This window comes from Bubalus bubalis, chromosome 2 (assembly GCF_019923935.1).
Source record: "Bubalus bubalis isolate 160015118507 breed Murrah chromosome 2, NDDB_SH_1, whole genome shotgun sequence".
Lineage (NCBI taxonomy): Eukaryota > Metazoa > Chordata > Mammalia > Artiodactyla > Bovidae > Bubalus > Bubalus bubalis.
Genome location: NC_059158.1, coordinates 74,946,091 through 74,965,233, shown reverse-complemented (window position 1 = coordinate 74,965,233; position 19,143 = coordinate 74,946,091). Strand labels below are relative to the sequence as shown.

General features: G+C 36.4%; 1 protein-coding gene across 2 annotated transcripts in view; it reads right to left on the bottom strand.

Annotated features, from left to right (window-relative positions):
* The window catches only part of SP3 (Sp3 transcription factor), a 58,192-nt gene that overhangs the window by 34,335 nt on the left and 4,714 nt on the right, over positions 1-19,143 (bottom strand). The window contains exon 4 of one of the 2 annotated variants that reach the window (XM_025274735.3): positions 12,884-14,243. The exons of the other annotated variant lie outside the window; for it this stretch is intronic. Within the exon in view, the coding sequence (XP_025130520.2) occupies positions 12,884-14,243 (1,360 nt within the window). The remainder of the gene's footprint in view (positions 1-12,883; positions 14,244-19,143) is intronic. 2 annotated transcript variants of the gene reach the window in all.

The following is a 19,143-nucleotide window of genomic DNA, read 5'->3' as shown; positions in this document are numbered from 1 at the left end:
TCCTCCTAAAAATGACAAGAATCTTTCACCAGGAACCAACCCCTACCAGTCCCACACCCCTATTTTGCTTTAGGATTAGCACTCCATTTCTTAACAATATAAACAAGCATGAACTACCAAGAATAATGAATACCATGTATTAAAATACAACTGATTAAAAAAATGAGTTCATAATGATATACTAAAAAAAAAAAAAGAGAACCTCTGATGGCTGCTAAGACACCAACTCATTCTGAAAACAGACAAATAAAAGGAATGGATTTAACAGCTTATCCTGCCTTTCTTATACAAACTGCTTTGGGGGTAACCAAACAGCTAACAAGAGAAGACTGTGTTCAGAAAAAAGAATCATAGCTTAACACAAATGTACTGAGAAAATTAGAAAAATCACTGTTTTGCAACTCTTAATGAAATAATGAATCCAAATGACAAAGAGGAAAAGCTGAGACTGGGAGGCACATAAAACAAAGACACAGTCCTTATTTGAATCCTAATTTGATCAATTCTAGAAAGATATTTTTAATCATTTGGGGAAAACTAAACATTGCAAAGATATTGCCCAAATATTATTTTTTATTTACTTAAATATTTAAAGGGTTACTATCAATTAGGGTACTGTATTTAATGGTACTATGGTTATGTTTCTTAAAATTCTTATTCATTAGCACAGCAGTTTCCAAACTTTAAGTCTTAAAAATTACTGAAAACTTTAAGGAGTTTATGTAAGTTACACCTATTTACCAGAGGGTGAAAGAGAATGACTGACTATGAAGTGGCATATTGGAACGGGGAGGAGAGACAAAATGATACTATACCTTGATTATGGTGGTGTTTATACAACCGTGTATAGTTACTGCAGAGAAGGCAATGGCACCCCACTCCAGTACTCTTGCCTGGAAAATCCCATGGATGGAGGAGCCTGGCGGGCTACAGTCCATGGGGTAGCTAAGAGTCAGACACAACTGAGCGACTTCACTTTCACTTTTCACTTTCATGCATTGGAGAAGGAAATGGCAACCCACTCCAGTGTTCTTGCCTGGAGAATCCCAGGGACAGGGGAGCCTGGTGGACTGCCGTCTATGCGGTCGCACAGAGTCGGACACGACTGAAGTGACTTAGCAGCAGCAGCAGCAGCAGCAGTACAGTTACTGACACTGCGTAACTGTGCACTAAAATTTTACAGTGAATTTTACTGTATGTAAATTATATCTTTATAAAATTGGGAAAGATTCATTTATTAAAAATTTGAAGATTTCAAAGGGTCTTTGTTTATATATCAATATTTACCATATTAGAAATCAGAACTAGGAACATTTAAAAGGTTTATTAATTAATTTTAATTTTTTTATTAATTTTAAAGTTAACAAATTCATTGGTGTTAGCATAAGTAACATCTTCTTATGGGAAATATATTAAAAAAAAAAAAAAATCAGAATAGGGTTTCCCTGGTGGCTCAGTGGTAAAGAATCCGACTGCCAATCCAAGAGACATTGTCCAGGAAGATCCTAAATGCCCCAGAGCAACTAAATTTGTGTGCTACAACTTCTGAGCCTCTGCTGTAGAGGCTGGGAGCCACCACCACTGAAGCCTGTGGTTCACTCTAGCCTGAAGCGCTAGAGCACATGCTCCGAAACAAGACAAGCCACCGCAATGAGAAGCCCATGCACCGCAATGAAGAGTAGCCCTCGCTCACCACTCGGGCAGCAATGAAGACCCAGAACAGCCAAAAATAAATCAATAAATAATTTTAAAAATTAGGCTGATTTGCCTTTCTTGCAAATATCTTTAATATCTGGCTTTTAGAAAATAGCTAGATAATACTAAGTATAATAAGTCACAGAAAGACAAATATATATCACTGATACAAATTAATGTATTTACAAAACAGAAATAGACTCACATAGAAAACAAATTTATGCTTACTACTTAATGGGAAATGAGAGGGAAGGGATAAATTAGGAGTTTGGGATTAATAGATACACACTACTATATACATAATAAACAAGGACCTACTGCATAGCACAGAAAACTGTATTTAATATCCTGTAATAACCTATAAGGGAAAAGAATCTGAAAAAAGATATATTCATGTGTGTGTCGGAGAAGGCAATGGTACCCCACTCCAGTATTCTTGCCTGGAAAATCCCATGGACAGAGGAGCCTGGTGGGCAGCATGTGTGTGTATGCACTGTTATATATACGTAACTGAATTGCTTTGCTGTACACCTGAAACTAATATTGTAAATCAACTACACTTCAATTAAAAAAAACAAACAGCTAGATATTTATATCTGCTTCTGTGCTGAATCTGCTGTGTTATCACATATCATACAGCCTTTGAAATACTCCACTGTGTATCACCTGTGAGATGAAAGTGAAATAAGCAAATAGCATACTGCTATTATTAATAAAATAACTTGACCTCACAGATACCTATGGAAAGGGTCGTGGGGACTCCGAGACCACACACTGTCAATCATTTTATTAGTAATTTTGGGTAAAGTTATACACTGGAGTTTACTTTAAATTACTCGAGCAAGAGTAAAAGTTTACATAGTGACAACAGAGGAAAGAATGGCAGAATGTTGGTAAGTGTTGAAGCTGGGAGGTAGTTACATTAAGGTTCATAATACATTTCTCTGCTTTTATGCATCTTTGAAGTTTTCTGTAACTTTTAAAGTTACTAGTATTTTAGTTATTATTAATTTTTTACCCACTTTAATCACTATTATGTCCTCATTTTCTCTGGATCCATTTTTCTACTTAATCCTTCAACAGTTAGTTTTATGAGGGTCTTTGAATAATAAACTCTCAGTCCTTGATTATTTTAAACATCATTATATTCTAACTCTTGAGCAGGATTTTAACTGCATGTAGAATACTTGGCTGCCAGTTCTTTTTTCTCATACCATATTACTACACGATCTTCTGGTATGTGTGTGGCTAATGAGAAGATTGTACGTCTGTAACTTCTTTGATAGCAATCTGACTTCTGTTAAAATTTAAGATTATCTCTCCCCATAATTTCAAGACATGAGTGGACTTATTTTTACCTTCCTTAATATTTGAAAAATTTTCATCTGTAAACTATCTCCAACACAAGAAGATTCTCAGCTACTGTCTTATCAAATATGGCTTCTCTTGTCATTCACTTTATTCCATTTTTCTGAAATTCTTAAGTTGATGACTCTCAATCTTTCAATTCTCTTAACTACCTGTTCATTATCTCTAAGCTATATTCTGGGTAAATGTCTTAGTACACTACTATTCACTCATTTTTTCCTATGTCCAGCCTCATGTTTCTCCTGTTTGTCTCCCCAAATTTTTCTATTTCATTAAGACAACACTAACAAGCGTTGACTATGTTAAAACCTTAACTGTGGATCACAACAATCTGCAGAAAATTCTTCAAGAGATGATAATACCAGACCACCTGATCTGCCTCCTAAGAAACCTGTATGTAGGCCAAGAAGCAACAGTTAGAACTGGACGTGGAACGGATTGGTTCCAAATTGGGAAAGGAGTACATCAAGGCTGTATATTATCACCCTGCTTATTTAACTTATGTGCAGAGTACATCATGAGAAATGCTGTTCTGGACAGAGAACAAGCTGGAATCAAGACTGCTGGGAGAACTATCAATAACCTCAGATACACAGATGACACCACCCTTACAGCAGAAAACGAAGAACTAAGAGCCTCTTGATGGAAGTGAAAGAGGCGAGTGAAAAAGCTGGCTTAAAACTCAACATTCAGAAAACTAAGATCATGGCATGCGGTCCCATCACTTCATGGCAAATAGATGAGGGAAACAGTGACAGACTTTATTTTTTGGGCTCCAAAATCACTGCAGATGGTGACTACAGCCATGAAATTAAAAGACATTTGCTCCTTTGAAGAAAAGTTATGACCAACCTAGACAGCATATTAAATAGCAGAGACATTACTTTGCAAACAAAGATCCATCTAGTCAAAGCTATGGTTTTTCCAATAATCATGTATGGAAGTGAGAGCTGGACCATAAAAAGAAGGCTGCGTGCTGAAGAATTGAAGCTTTGAACTGTGGTGTTGGAGAAGACTCTTTGAGAGTCTCTTGGACTGCAAGGAAATCAAACCAGTCAATCCTAAAGGAAATCAAGCCTCAATATTCATTGGAAGGACTGATGCTGAAGCTCCAATACTTTGGCCACCTAATGTGAAGAGCCAATTCATTAGAAAAGACCCTGATGCTGGGAAAGATTGAAGGCAGGAGAACGGGATGACAAAGGACAAGATGGTTGGATGGCATCACCTACTCAATGGACATGAATCTGAGCAAGCTCTGGGAGATGGTGAAGGACAGGGAAGCCTAGTGTGCTGCAGTCCACGGGGTTGCAAAGAGTCAGACATGACTGAGCAACTGAACAACAAAGAACACATTCTACTACCAGGAAAAAATAAAAAGTACTATAAATTAAAACGCTGACGTGTCACGGTCTGCAAGATAAACTCAAGATCTCAGAAATGTTAAAATGTTAAACATCATGTGTCTTAGAAGCAATGAAATATGTTTCTCCTTTCTAGGATTACTGGCTTTTTCTTTTCCATATCTACCCTGTCCGTTTCACAACTTTTTTCCTAAGATGCTACAGCTTCCTTTTTCTCACTGACATCTTAGCTTTTCAGATTTTTACATTACCTTTCTTCAGCTGGACATGAATTCATCTCTTAATTGTTGATTTTACAGGCTGTCATAGATTCTGCCTTCATCACTTACTTTGGAATTTTGGTTTCAGACTTATATTAAGTAAAATTTTTCTCTATGCATTAGAACTCCATTCTTCCAAGTGTCTCCATCAAGTCCTTCTAGCTCTAGTGCAGACTTAGGTCTTTTATTGGCTTCAGAGATAGTATAGGATATCATAAACCTAGACACCCAGTTTATAGCTGGATGGTTCAGATTGGTTCAGAAACCGATCACAAGACTATGCTAGGGTCCTTCTATTTCTCATGTGCTCTTCTCATCTCTAATTTGTACAGCCTCATTTAAGCTGAACCTTAGACTAACAGACCTTCCCTGATGGCTCAGCGGGTAAAGAATCCACCTGCAATCCAGGAGACATGAGGAATGCAGGTTCAGTCCCTGAGTTGGGAAGATTCCTGGAGGAGGGCATGGCAACCAACTCCAGTATTCTTGCCTGGAAAATCCCATGGACGGAGAAGGCTGGCAGGCTATAGTCCACAGGGTCAGATCCGACTGAGCTGCTTTGACTTTTAGAGTAACAGCCTGCAACTTTGTTTTTAGCTCACCGCTACAAAAAGGAAGCCTACTCCAGCCACTGGTTTTAAGTAATGAATTTGACTCTCAGCTTTTTCTCATGTGGGGTCTTTTTAACTGTACTCAATAGTATGAAAAGGTGGCAAAATGATATATGACACCAGAAGATGAGCCCCCCAGGTTGGCAGGTATCCAATATGCTACTGGGCAAGAGTGGAGAAATGGCTCCAGAAAGAATGAAGATGCCGGGCCAAAATGGAATGACACTTAGTAGTGGATGTGAGTCTAGTGGTGAAAGTAAAGTCTAAAGCTGTAAAGAACAATATTGCATAGGAACCTGCAATATTACATCCATGAATCAAAGTAAACTGGACATGGTCAAGCAGGAGATGGCAAGAATAAACATCAATATTTTAGGAATCAGTTAACTGAAATGGATGGGAATAGGTGAATTTAATTCAGATGACCATTGTATCAACTACTGCAGGCAAGAATTCCATAGAAGAAACGAAGTAGCCCTCACAGTGAAGAGTCCAAAATCCATGGTTGGGTGCAATCTCAAAAACAACAGAATGATCTCAGTTCCTCTCCAAGTCAACATCACAGTAATCCAAGTCTATGCCCCAACCATTAATGTCAAAGAAAGCTGAAACTGAATGTTTCTGTGATGACCTACAAGACCTTCTAAAACTAACACCAAAAAAAAGATGTCCTATTCATCATAGGTGACTGTAATGCAAAAGTACAAGTCGAGACATACCTGGAATAACAGGCAAGTCTGTCCTTGGAGTACAAAATGAATGGCAAATATCCCTCCTGGAACAACACAAGACACAACTCTACACATGGACATCCCACTGACACAGATGGTCAATACCGAAATCAGACTGATTCCATTTTCTGCAGCCGAAGATGAAGAAGCTTTATACGGTCAGTAAAAACAAGACCTAGAGCTGTGGTTCATATCATGAGCTCTTTATTGCAAAATTCAGGCTTAAACTGAAGAAAGTTGGGAAAACCACTAGGCCATTCAGGTATGACCTAAACCAAATCCCTTATGATTATACAGTAGAGGTGATGAATAGATTCTAGGAATTAGATCTGGTAGACAGAGTGCCTGAAGAACTATGGATGGAGGATGGTAGCTGTACAGGAGATGGTGATCAAAACTATCCCAAATAAAAAGAAATGAAAGAAAGCAAAATGATCTTCTGAGGTGGCCTCACAAGTAGTTAAGAAAAGAAGTGAAACACAAAGGAGAAAGGGAAAGATATACTCAATTGAATACAGAATTCCAGAGAATAGCAAGAAGAAAGCCTTCCTCAGTGATCAATGCAAAGAAATAGAGGAAAATAATAGAATGGGAAAGACTAGAAATCTCAAGAAAATTGGGGATATGAAGGGGAAATTTCACACAAGGATGGGCACAATAAAGGACAGAAACGGCAAGGACCTAAAAGAAGAGATTAAAAAGAGGTGGCAAGAATACACAGAAGAATTGTACAAGAAGGGTCTTAATGATCCGTATAACCACGATGGTGTGGTCACTCACCTAGAGTCAGACATCCTGGAGTGTCAAGTGCCTTAGGAAGCATCACTACAAACAAAGCTGGTGCAGGTGATGGGATTCCAGCTGAGCTATTTCAAATCTTAAAAGATGATGCTGTGAAAGTGCTGCACTCAATATGCCAGCAAATTTGGAAAACTCAGTAGCAGCCACAGGACTGGAAAAGGTCAGTTTTCATTCCAATTCCAAAGAAGGTCAACATCAAAGAATGTTCAAACTATCATACAATTGCACTCATTTCATATACTAGTAAGGTTATGCTCAAAATCCTTCAAGTTAGGCTTCAGCAGTATGTGAATCGAAACTTCCAGATGTACAAGTGGGTTTAGAAAATGCAGAAGAACCAGAGATCAAATTGAAAACATTCACTGGACCATAGAGAAAGCAAGAGAATTCCAGAAAAACATCTACATCTGCTTCACTGACTATGCCAAAGCCTTTGATGGTGTGGATCACAACAAATTGTGGAAAATTCTTAGAGGAGTACCAGACCACCTTACCTGTCTCCTGAGAAATCTGTATGCAAGCCAAGAAGCAAGTTAGAACCAGACATGGAACAATGGACTGGTTCAAAATTGGCAAAGTAGTACATCAAGGCTGTATACTGACACCCTGCTTATTTAACTTATATGGAGAATACACCATGTGAAAAGTCCAACTGGATGAATCAAAAGCTAGAATCAAGATTGCTGGGGAAAATACCAACAACCTCAGATATGCAGATACCACTCTAAAGGCAGAAAGTAAAGAGGAACGAAAGAGCCTCTTGATGAGGGTTAAAGAGGAGAGTGAAAAAACTGGCTTGAAACTCAACATTCAAAAAACTAAGATCATGGCATCCAGTCCCATCACTTAATGGCAAACAGATGGGGAAAAAGTAGAAACAGTAACAGATTTTATTTTCTTGGGCTCCTAAATCACTGTAGATGGTGACTGCAGCCATGAAATTCAAAGACACTTGATCCTTGGAATAAAAGCTATGACAAACCTAGACAACATATTAGCAAGCAGAAATACCACTTTGCCAAAAAATGTCCAGATAGTCAATCCATGGTTTTCTCAGTAGTCATGTACACATGTGAGACGTGGACCATAAAGAAGGCTGAGCACCCAAAAATCGATGCCTTTGAACTGTGGTGCTGGAGAAGACTCTTGAGAGTTCCGTGGACAGCAAGGAGACCAAACCAGTTAATCCTAAAGGAAATCAACTCTGAGGATTCATTGGACGGACTGATGCCGAAGCATCAATACTTCAGCCACCTGACGTGAAGAGCCGACTCATTAGAAAAGACCCTGATGCTGGGAAAGATGAGAGAGTCAGAGAAGGGGGCAGGAGAGGACAAAATGGTTGGATGGCATCACCAACTCAATGGACATGAGTTTGAGCAAACTCTGGGAGATGGTAAAGGACAGGGAAGTCTGGTGTGCTGCCGTTCATGGGGTCACAAAGAGTCAGACATGACTGAGCAACTAAACAACAAAAAATAATTAAATAGGACATAATTCCTGACACAAATACTTAATGGACATGTTCACTCTACCAAAAAAAAAAAATAATAACAAAAATTAAAGATAAAGAAACTGCACAAGCAGTGTAGTTATGACAATATTTTTAAATGTACGTAATACTCAGTCTTAAAGGTAAGTCAAAACCTGACAGGACTCAAATCTGAGAAACTGGATTAAGCCTTGGCTTAATTTGGGAGACATTTTCTGACTAGAAAAGATGTTGGAAAGGTAATTTCCAAAAGTAAATTCATACTTTGTCTCTTCTCATTCAGTTTCATATACATAGCAAATGGTGGAGTAAAAATTAGATTTCAAAAACATCATGCACTTCCCAGTGGGCAAGGAATAGAAATAAAGGAATGACTGGGGTTGCAGCTTGGGGCCCAGTGAGTTCTATGTTGCAAGGAAAATGGGTTTGGTTTCTAAGGGGTAAAGAGCACTAAACATACCCCTCATGAGGAGGGGCCCTGAATCAGATTCACATCTGAAAACAAATCAGAATAGAGGTCATTTCTGTTAAAGGGGATCTTTAAAAAAAAGATGATGATTAAATTCCAGAACCCTGGTTTTTAAAAAAAAAAAACAAAAACTGTGTGGTTTCCTTTATTTGGGAAATGTGTTTCATGGTGTCCATACTAAACAAAAATAAAATGCAAACCAATGGTATCAAAGATTTAAGCAGTTCATCTGGCCATACTATGTTCTAACAGTTTTTTTTTTAACTGATTATTCACATAAGAAAACACGTCTTATAAGTTTTCTGTCAATTAAAAAGACAGTATACCAAGGAATAGTTTTATTACTAGATTATCCCCAAATTCCAATTTTTTGATTTTTATTTTTAAATATGCTACAAGGTACTATGCAGCACTTTCATTATCATTCTCTTTGTTTTCTCATTCCTTTAAAATTGGGAGAAAATTCTAATTTAATGGCCTTCTGGAGTGCTTATTTTACTCTTCCTTGCCCAACATTCAATAAACTAAATCATCATCTTAAAAATTCAATTTTGCATTTAATTCAAACAGTGTTGCTATTCTGATACTATTTTGGAAATAAATTACTGAGCACTTATTGCTTTATATCAATCTAATTTCATGACCAATATAAATTCACAAAATCACAAATAAATTCTCTAGAGATGTTTTTCTAACATGTACAGATCTCCATAATTTTAACTTTGTGGAAGCTTTAAAAACTGGTTTTAAAAACTATGTCTTCAGAAGTCTGTCATTCTACCAGTATTTTCAAACTTTTTGGTCTCAGGACTCCTTCTAAACTCTTAAATATTACTGAGGTCCCTAAAAAGCTTTTATTCATGTATGATACATTTTTTGATATTTACTGTAGTAGAAATTAAAAGAGAAAATTTTAATGTTTCAATTCATTTGAAAACAATAAATCCATTACATATTAACACAAATTACTATTTTGTGAAAAACAACTATTTTCTCAAAATATATATAGAAGTTAATGAAAGGCCATGTTTTATATTTTTGCAAATCTCCTTAATGTCTAGGCTAAAAGAAGACAACTGGAGTTTCATATTTTCTTCTGCAGTCTGCAGCAGTATGTGGTTTGGGCTGAAGCATATGAAGAATATCAAGATACATGGCTGGAAAAGGAAGAAGTAATCTAACAGTCTTTCAGCCAAATGTGCGTATTCTTCTTTGATACTATACCAAATCTGACTAGTGATAGCTCCTTAAACATCAGTTGCAGTGCAGAATTTGAAAACATATTGATAAACTTTCCATATACTTATTTTTAGTCTATCTTTCACCCATGCATGATTTGCAACATAAGTTGGTCATTTGAAAACCACTGGTTCACTGAACTATCATAAAGATCTTGCAAATGCTGGCATATTTCATTACAATACAGTATTCAAAAAAATCCTATTTATTAATATAACACTGTCCATCTCATCAGAAAAGAATGCAATTATTAATACATTATCAAGTTCATAGTAGTAGATTCAAGTTCTCCTAAATTCTTATTTTCACTGGAAAGTCCAAATTTTATCATTGGAAGCAAATAGGTTTTTTTTTCCTTTGAAGGACAGGCTCACTTATTTTTTAGAAAATATCTGTCACTTAAATACATGAGTCATTCAATAATCAGTTTGTCAGTCTTTCAAGTATTGTGTTTCCTGAAAACAGCATCTAGTTCAGCTTGCAACTCACATGACTGCTCAAGTAAAAACAATATATATGTTTTTTAAAATATAATCATCTTATTTTGGTATGCACTTTATTAAAGTACAGTTCCCATTTTATCACAAAGAATATTACAAAAACATGCAGCAGGAACTACAAACCAGAAACACAATGAGATACCACTTCACACCCATTGTCTAAAATAAAAGAGGAGGACAATGATATGTTGGTGGGGATGTAGAAAAACTGGAACCTTTTGTTGGTGAGAATGTAAAATGATACAGTCACTTTGGAAAAGCATTTTGGCAGTTCTTCAAAATGTTAAACATACAATCTAGCAATTCCACTCCTAAGTATATGCCCAAAAGAAACAAACATATGTCCACATCAAACAACTGTACACAAATGTTCATAGCAGCATTCTCTTGATAGCTAAAAAATGGAAATGCTGTCAATCAATGGATAAGTGAACAAAATGTGGTATATCCCTACAATGGAATATTATTCAACCACAAAAAGGAACAAAGTATTGGTAAAGACTACAACACAGATGAAGCCTAAAAATATGCAGAAAATCAGAAACAGAAAGCTACGTATTGTATGATTCGACTGGTAAGATATAACAGCCAAATCCAAAGAGACAGAAAGTAGATTAGTGGTTGCTGGGGGATAAGGGAATGGGGGAATGTGGAGGGACTACTAATGGGAATGGGGTTTGGGGGTGGTGGTGAAAATGCTCTAAAATTATATACTGGTGATGGTTGGGCAAGTCTGTCCCTGTATTAGAAACCACTAAATTGCATACTTTAAACAGTGACTTTAATAATATGTGAATTATATTTCAATAAAGCTATTATTTTAAAAAGGACATGCAGCATTCAAGGGTCAAGATTTAGTGAAAATAACTCTTTTGATGTGTTCATCAAGGTTATTGTTCAGTGAAACTAGCATTTTTCGTTAACTCCAAGTGGACGGTCATAAAGAATACTGCTACTATTACAGTTTATCATCACAGCTTTGATTTGTGCTAAGACACAACAGTTTTAGCAACTATCAGTGAAAATGTCAACACAACAAAAAAGGCAAGTAATTTTACTATTATTATGAAAAGCAGTTTGACATCAAGGACGTCTGAGAGGGTCTCAGGAATCCTCAGTGGTCCACAGACCACACTTTGAGAATGCAGCTTTAAACCACAGCTTCAGAAGGCTCAAATGCAATTAAAAACTTCCTAAGAACACATCAAGACTTCAGGACAATGCCAGTTTTTTGTGTGCATGTGTGTGCTCAGTTGCTCAGTTGTGTCCAACTCTTTGTGACCCTATGCCTGTCAGGATCCTCTGTCCGTGGGATTCTCCAGGCAAGAATACTGGAGTGGGGTGCCATTTCCTCCTCCAGGGGATCTTCCCAACCCAGGGATCAAACCCAGGTCTCCTGCATTGGCAGGTGGATTCTTTACCACTGAGTCACCTGGGAAACCCAATTTTCTGTGTACATATCACAAATTTCTCTAAAGAAAGAGGGTAATACCATTAATTCAGTAAATTAAATCCAAGTTCCCAGCTTGAGTTTGAAAGGCTCAAAACAACAAAATAAGAGTGAAAGTAAGAGTTTAGTGTACAACAAAACATTCAATAAAATACAAAGTAAATAACATTACTAAAGTAATGATTATACTATCTTTTCAAACTGTATTATTTCATTCTTACAAAACAAAGAGGACACTTCTGAAATTTCTACCCCTACTATCAATTATAACATATCTAGCACACCTACGTTTAGGAACTACTTCACACCTGTAAGAATAAATTATCACAGAATCGAAGAATTTTAGGTCTACAAGGTACCCTAGACATAGTTACATGGTCCAACAAGCACATTTTACATGCTGAGAAAACTGAGTTTGTACGAGCAAAAGTAACCTAGCCACAACCACCCAGCTAGCTAGTGAGTGAGACAGCATGAACACTACCTACTCCCAGTACCATAGTTTCACTATGCCAGTCTGATTGCCCAACCAAATAAAATGCATAAAACATATAATTTACATCACACCAAAGACAACCAAGACACCTTACCTGCCAAATAAAAATTCTGTGATGCTTGAGAGTGCCAATCAGATGTTAAGAAAATACATAAAACGGAGTGACAAGAAACACATGTAACTGGCATAACAGAGAAATAAATCCTTGACTTACAGAAACTATCATCGTTCAATGAAGAACAATTCAGAACACATTTTGATGTTGATTTTTTATACAGACACAGGGAAATGTATCATCATCTTTAAAGACAGCCAGATTCTGATAAACACTTAAGAGGAAAAAATTTCCCTACATATTAACACATTGGTGAACTTATCTATGGCATGACATGACTTAGAGGACTCACCTGCAGGACTGTCAGCATTCTCTCCTGGGTGTAGCTGTATACCAGTAGAATCTATAGAGTTTACTGTAACTGTCTGTAGATTTGGCAACTGACCAGTGCTTAGACTAACTGGAGTTGAAGACAAGGCTCCACCTGCTGCAACTTGACCAAGCGTGAGTGTCTGAACAGGCGTCAAAGTTATCTGTTGGGCAGCAGTATTCTGTATTTGCAAATTCTGCAAGTTCTGAACCCCTTGTACTTGAAATGTTTGCCAAGTTATCTGTCCAGAAGGGGTCACTGTCTGTGCCTGAATTAAAAAGGTTCCAGGATTCAGCTGCAACTGAAGATTTTGCAAAGCCTGTTGTGTTATATTCTGACCACTGGCTTGCACACCATGGATTGTCTGTGGTGTAATACCTTGCACAATTTGGGCTTGACTGGTTGGCTGCTGAGACTCTTGAAGTTGTAGATGTTGTACAACAGGCTGTGCTGTAGAAACCTGAATATTCTGAGCCTGTGTCTCTTCAGAAACAGGCGACTGGATATAATTTCCCTGAAGATCTGAAGAATGGACTTGCCCACTAGTAGTAGTCAAGCTATTGGTATTTTGTTGTAATATACCTGTACTATCTATAGTAACAGGCAACTGTGATGAAGAGGATGTTGGCACAAATAAATCTGTATCAGTATTAGTCTCATTAATATCAGGAGAAACCCGCTCACCAGTCCTTTCTGAATTGTCTGAACTATCCATAGCTTGTCCTGTGTTTATCAAATGTCCATCAGCATTAATGCCTGCAGTCATTGTCTGAGAACTGCCCGAGAGTCCCAAAGAATCTAGATCGACACTATTGATTGGTACAAAGGTAATATTTCCTGGAAGACCAAGAGGCACATTAGCAACTACTTGGGTTTGGCCAGGAAAAGATGAACCACCAATTGCAACTCCCTGAACCTGGACTTGACCAGTCTGTGGTATGAGATTCTGGATATTAGCAGGAGGTGTTCCAGAGGCAAGCAAGGTTTGATTAGAGCCAGGAATGATCTGAATTTGACCACTTTCTTGATTTATACCCCCATTATCTGAAGAGCCTGTGAAACCAATCTGAACCTGCTGACCATCTGATGACTGAATCTGTGGTATTACTTGATATTGAACATTGGACACTGTACCATTTGATGAATCTGATCCTGGTGCAACTGAAAATATTTGCTGATTCTGCAAATTCTGAAGGGGAAGGACATACTGCCCACTGGAAGTAGCAGCACTTGGAATCTGTACTAGATTGCCAGCTTCATCTTTTATAGTTGTAGGTGTGGCTGACAAAACCTCCCATCGGTTTGGTGCTCCTCCTAACTGTGCAGAAGCCAAATCACCTGTCTGGATGAAGAAAACAGAAAATGTTATGTGATATGTATTTATGGTATATTTAATCCAATTCTCAAAAAACTTTAAAAACTGATAAAAAACACTTATCACCTGAAAAGTTCTCTTAGTAACACAACAGAGCTCAAATACAGAAGTACTATATAAACTACGATAATTATCATTTTCAATTTTGCTAGTTATTGCTAAGATAACCCAGGCTATTTGAGCAGGAAAAAAATTCAATTAGAATATTTTTTATTTTATGACTACAAACTGATTTTCCAATCCCTCATCTATGATCTCTCTGATGCTACACAGTTAAAAATAAAAGTAGAAATAGGTAGAAAAGATTATGAACGGCTCAAACCAAATATACCTCAAACACGGAAGAGAGTTCAAAAAGTATAAAACCCACTAAAAACGTATCACTAAACCAGGTGCATCATATTTGTGTACAAAAAAGAAACATTATTAGAGCCGTGTCATCAGTTTCTAGAATCAGAAATAAGATTTGTATATTACTGCTATCAACTTTAAATCAAACAATTAAAGCTACTCTTTCATGGCATGTAGTAAGGTACTCCAGAGTAAACACAGGATGTGGGTGATTCCTTCAGTGAGCCATCAAATTCTTTACTTTTGCATGAACTACTAAAAAAAATATATGAGACCTTAAAAATTTTTAATGAGGAAAGGTCATTGCCTTGTGACCACATTGGAAAGTCAGTCCATCTAAAAGGTTTTTTTAGAATCTAAAAGCTGGAGGATTGATACTTTGCCTACTATTTCTCTTTAAGTTTGCCGTAGAATACTAGCCATTATATTCTGCAATTCTGTTATCTGCTAGAATTTGAAGTATCATTTCTATTGTGGATTAGACAAGACTAGAAAAATATCAATGTAGGAAAGTACAAAGCAATAAAACCCAACATATCAACGTCAAAGGGTAAATTTTTTAAGGGAATAGTAACAGTAGCATCTAACATTTGAGCTGTTCTTTTATACGCCAAGTACCATGATAGGGATTTGTAAGATTATATAATCTATTGCTTACAACTATCCTATGAGGTAGTATGATTATCCCCATATCACAGATGACAAAATTGAGACAAAATCAGACAGCTATCAAATGTCCAAAAGAGGATTTAAAACTAAGTCAGTCTAACTGCAGAATCCATGCCCTTAAATTCTATACCATACTTATCTCTCACTAAGACCAAAGGTAAACACACAGGGAATGAGACCTATATGAATTAATCACCATCAAAATAATGCCATCCCTACCCCATTTCCTTCTAGATCTGTAAGTGATTTCCTGTAACTCCACACATCACTAGACAATGAGAACATGAACATACCTAAACCAGAATTCTCAATGTACAATCCATGCCTGGGGTTCAAAGGATCTCTGAATCCTCTAAAACAGCATATCAACTTTTTGAGAAAGTTCAATTGGAAGGACGGGGCTGGGAGTGGAGAGAGAGTATCTAGAGTTTCTTCATATTCTCAAAGGGGCTGGCGGGGCGGAGGGGGTCTGTGACCATTAAAAACAGGTGAAGACAAATAGTATTCTCTCAAAATAAACCATTCCACAAAATTTAATACAAATATTATAGAACCAGAAGAACTTTCCATTTTTTATAGAGACTCACTACCTAATTTTCATGTGTACACACAGCTGAAATGTGTATTTCAATGGAGGAACCACAGTTTAATGACTCAATTCAAAATATTTGAGCATATCTGCCAAGATGAAATAACCATGAGTAAGCCCATGAGATACAATCTTTATCTTCAAGTGATTCACTATCTGTCCAACCAGACATACACATACATGATACTACTATGTGAACAGTGGTGTACACTATGCATAGGATCAAAACACTTTGGGGAAACAGAAAAATGAAAAAAGACAAGACTTCACAGAAGAGATTTTTTAGGTTATCGTGAATAAAATTTAAGATTTCACTGTAGGCAGTTAGGAAGCAGAGATATAGGCATTAAGGTATAGAAATAATTAACTCACAGACAAAAAGAAACTTCAAAAAAAAAAATGTATAGTATGGAGTTGAAGAGAGAATTCAGAAAAGACTCATATTCATAGAACAAAATAATGGGGAACAGGACTAGACATTTTTATCAGGTCCTGTAGTAAATGGCTCCATAGATCCATACTTAGGAGTTTGGACTTTATCCTACAGATAGTGAATGAAAGCTATAAAAGGTTTTAAGGAGAGTGAGTGGTGCAATCAGATCTGTGTTTTATAAACGTAAACTAAGACCTAGTGAAGGCGACTGAAAGGCTGAAGACAAAAAAGTCACAGAAACTGTGGGACCAAGTACAAATGTCCAGGCTTGAACTAAAATAATTATCTATCTTTTAAACACAAACATTTAAACTTCTCAAACTTAAATTGTTGAAATGAAACAGTGGACATTAAAGTCACATAGTTAAAAAGAAGCAGTGGACATTAAAGTCATGTATGATTCTTCAAATTTTACCTGGTATAGAAATTAAAAGCTTTGAGTCATCTTTCCCAGGATTAGAGTAACAATTTACATTTCATTTCAGTCTCTTGGCATTTTAAACTAAAGACATTCATACCAAAATCTAAAGTATGGTGTTTCAAATCCAACTGTTATTTTCTTAAGGTTATTCTTTGGGGAATCGAACTTGAATTTTTTCTGACCCGCATTATATATACCATTTTTCAACTTACATCAAAGAAGATACCTCACATACAAGTTAATTTTACAATACTGCTAACCCTAGATATTCACAGGGGATTGGTTCCAGGACCCTGTGGATACCAAACTCCCCCATGCTCAATTCCCTTACATACAGTGAGATACAACAGGCAGACCTCCAAGGATTCAAAACCCACAAATAAGAGGGACAACTGTGCTGACATGTTGTCCCTTTTCATCTTTAAAATTTATGGCATCCCAGTATTTCTTTTAACAAAATCTTTACAAGAACAGGTATTAAACCATCAGTGAACAGCTTTCTAGTTCAAGTAATTCCTTGAAAATAAATACAACTATTCAGATAACATACTACGAAATCACCCCCTTCTCCAGAAGCTAAGTAAACTACAGTACTTTTCCCAACAATGCAGGCCATTAATTAAAGGTAAGTCCCCAAACCTAGGCTAAAATGATGTATTTGAACTTTTGAGTAAATCTAACGTGAGTCTGAGTGAACTCCAGGAGTTGGTGATGGACAGGGAGGCCTGGCACGCTGCGATTCATGGGGTGGCAAAGAGTCGGACATGACTGAGAGACTGAACTGAACTGAAGGTTAAAACATATGTAAAAAATATTTATGAACACAGAAACAGAAAAATACTAGACTTTCATGATTTAAGCTAAGACATCAAATACTTAGAGGAAAGGAGTATATTGCACTAGGAAAGAAAAAATTCAAAACTGGGTTCTAGCCCTAGCTATTCTATAATCACTCAGAATTATAGGTGATTTAGATCAGGACTCAATTTCCTTATGGGAAAAATACTACCTTGCAGGGTCATAAGAGCCTAAAGACAGTGTTAAGCTTTAAACTGTAAAGCACTATATAATCCTAAAGTATCCTTACGATGACTACGATTACGGGACAGATTTGAAAAACATCCAACTGTGCCTAGCAGAAAGATCAATAAGTAAATTTTTTAAGTAAATAAAAATATTTTACTTAAAAATAATTGCAAAGAAAATGATAGGAAAAAATGGATCAATAAAACTCATCTTGAGATATTAGTGCCTTCAATGAAAAACTATACCAGTTTTAAATCAACTCCACAAAGAATATGCCCCAAATGTTTCAAAACCACAAAGCCTACAAAGATGATTCATCTTTAACAGAAATTTCATCAGTAGTATACCAGCAAAATAAACAAACTAGAACATCTGAGACCAAAAAAAAAAAAGTTGTAAGAATGTTTGATGTTAGACTACTAGAAACAGTATAGACAGAGAGACATAAAATACACATAACCCAGGCAAGAATTTTGGGGTCAAGATAACCCTCCACATTAAGCTTACATACTAAGAGAAAACTCGTGTTTCTCTCAGTAATTCTAATACTCTTACTGACAAAACACCAATTAACATGGACACTGGCATTATTTAAAACGTTGTAATTGAAGGTAGTCCAAGTTTCCCTCTGTATACAAACACATAATCACATGGTTAAAAAAAAAAAAGACCAAAACCAAGAGCAGCCCTGGGACATTACTACAGCAAATTCATTACAAGGGCATTCTCCACTGCAACCAGGCATAAAATGGGGGGACGGTGGAGAAGGGGGAAATCCAAGAATTTATCTTTTCAGGTAATAACTGTGTAAAGGAAAATGAAAAAAATTCATACTAACTTCTTACATCTCATTTGGAAAGGATTAATAACCCCTCAGTTCCCACAAATGGCTTTACAGAAGCCAGAAATAGGCAAGAAAAGAGTAACTGGAAACAAGTGTGAAGCTGAGGTGGAAATAAACAAGAACCATTCCAGGGCAAGTACTGAAGTTTCTTAAAATCTTCAAAGGGAACAGTGAAGAACATAGACTACAAATATAAAATCGATTACCCAATGAATTCCTTACAATGATAGTGTTAAGTCTTATCTGAAGTAACAGTCAAAATAATCTTTTTTATATAATAAGTTATTATTCACTTTGTAATTCACGAACATTTATGTAATAAATGAAACATTACAAGTTAAACTAAAATTTAGGCAATGTCTTTCATAACACTTACTTATACAGCTTATTAATACTAAAATACAAATGAGTAATTCACAGGTTCACACAAATGTAAACTGGATGAGTTAATACCTCATAAAGTTCATCCTTTTCTATTTCTTGATTAACTACTAAAACTCACTACACAACTTTAAATAATAAAACATAAAAATC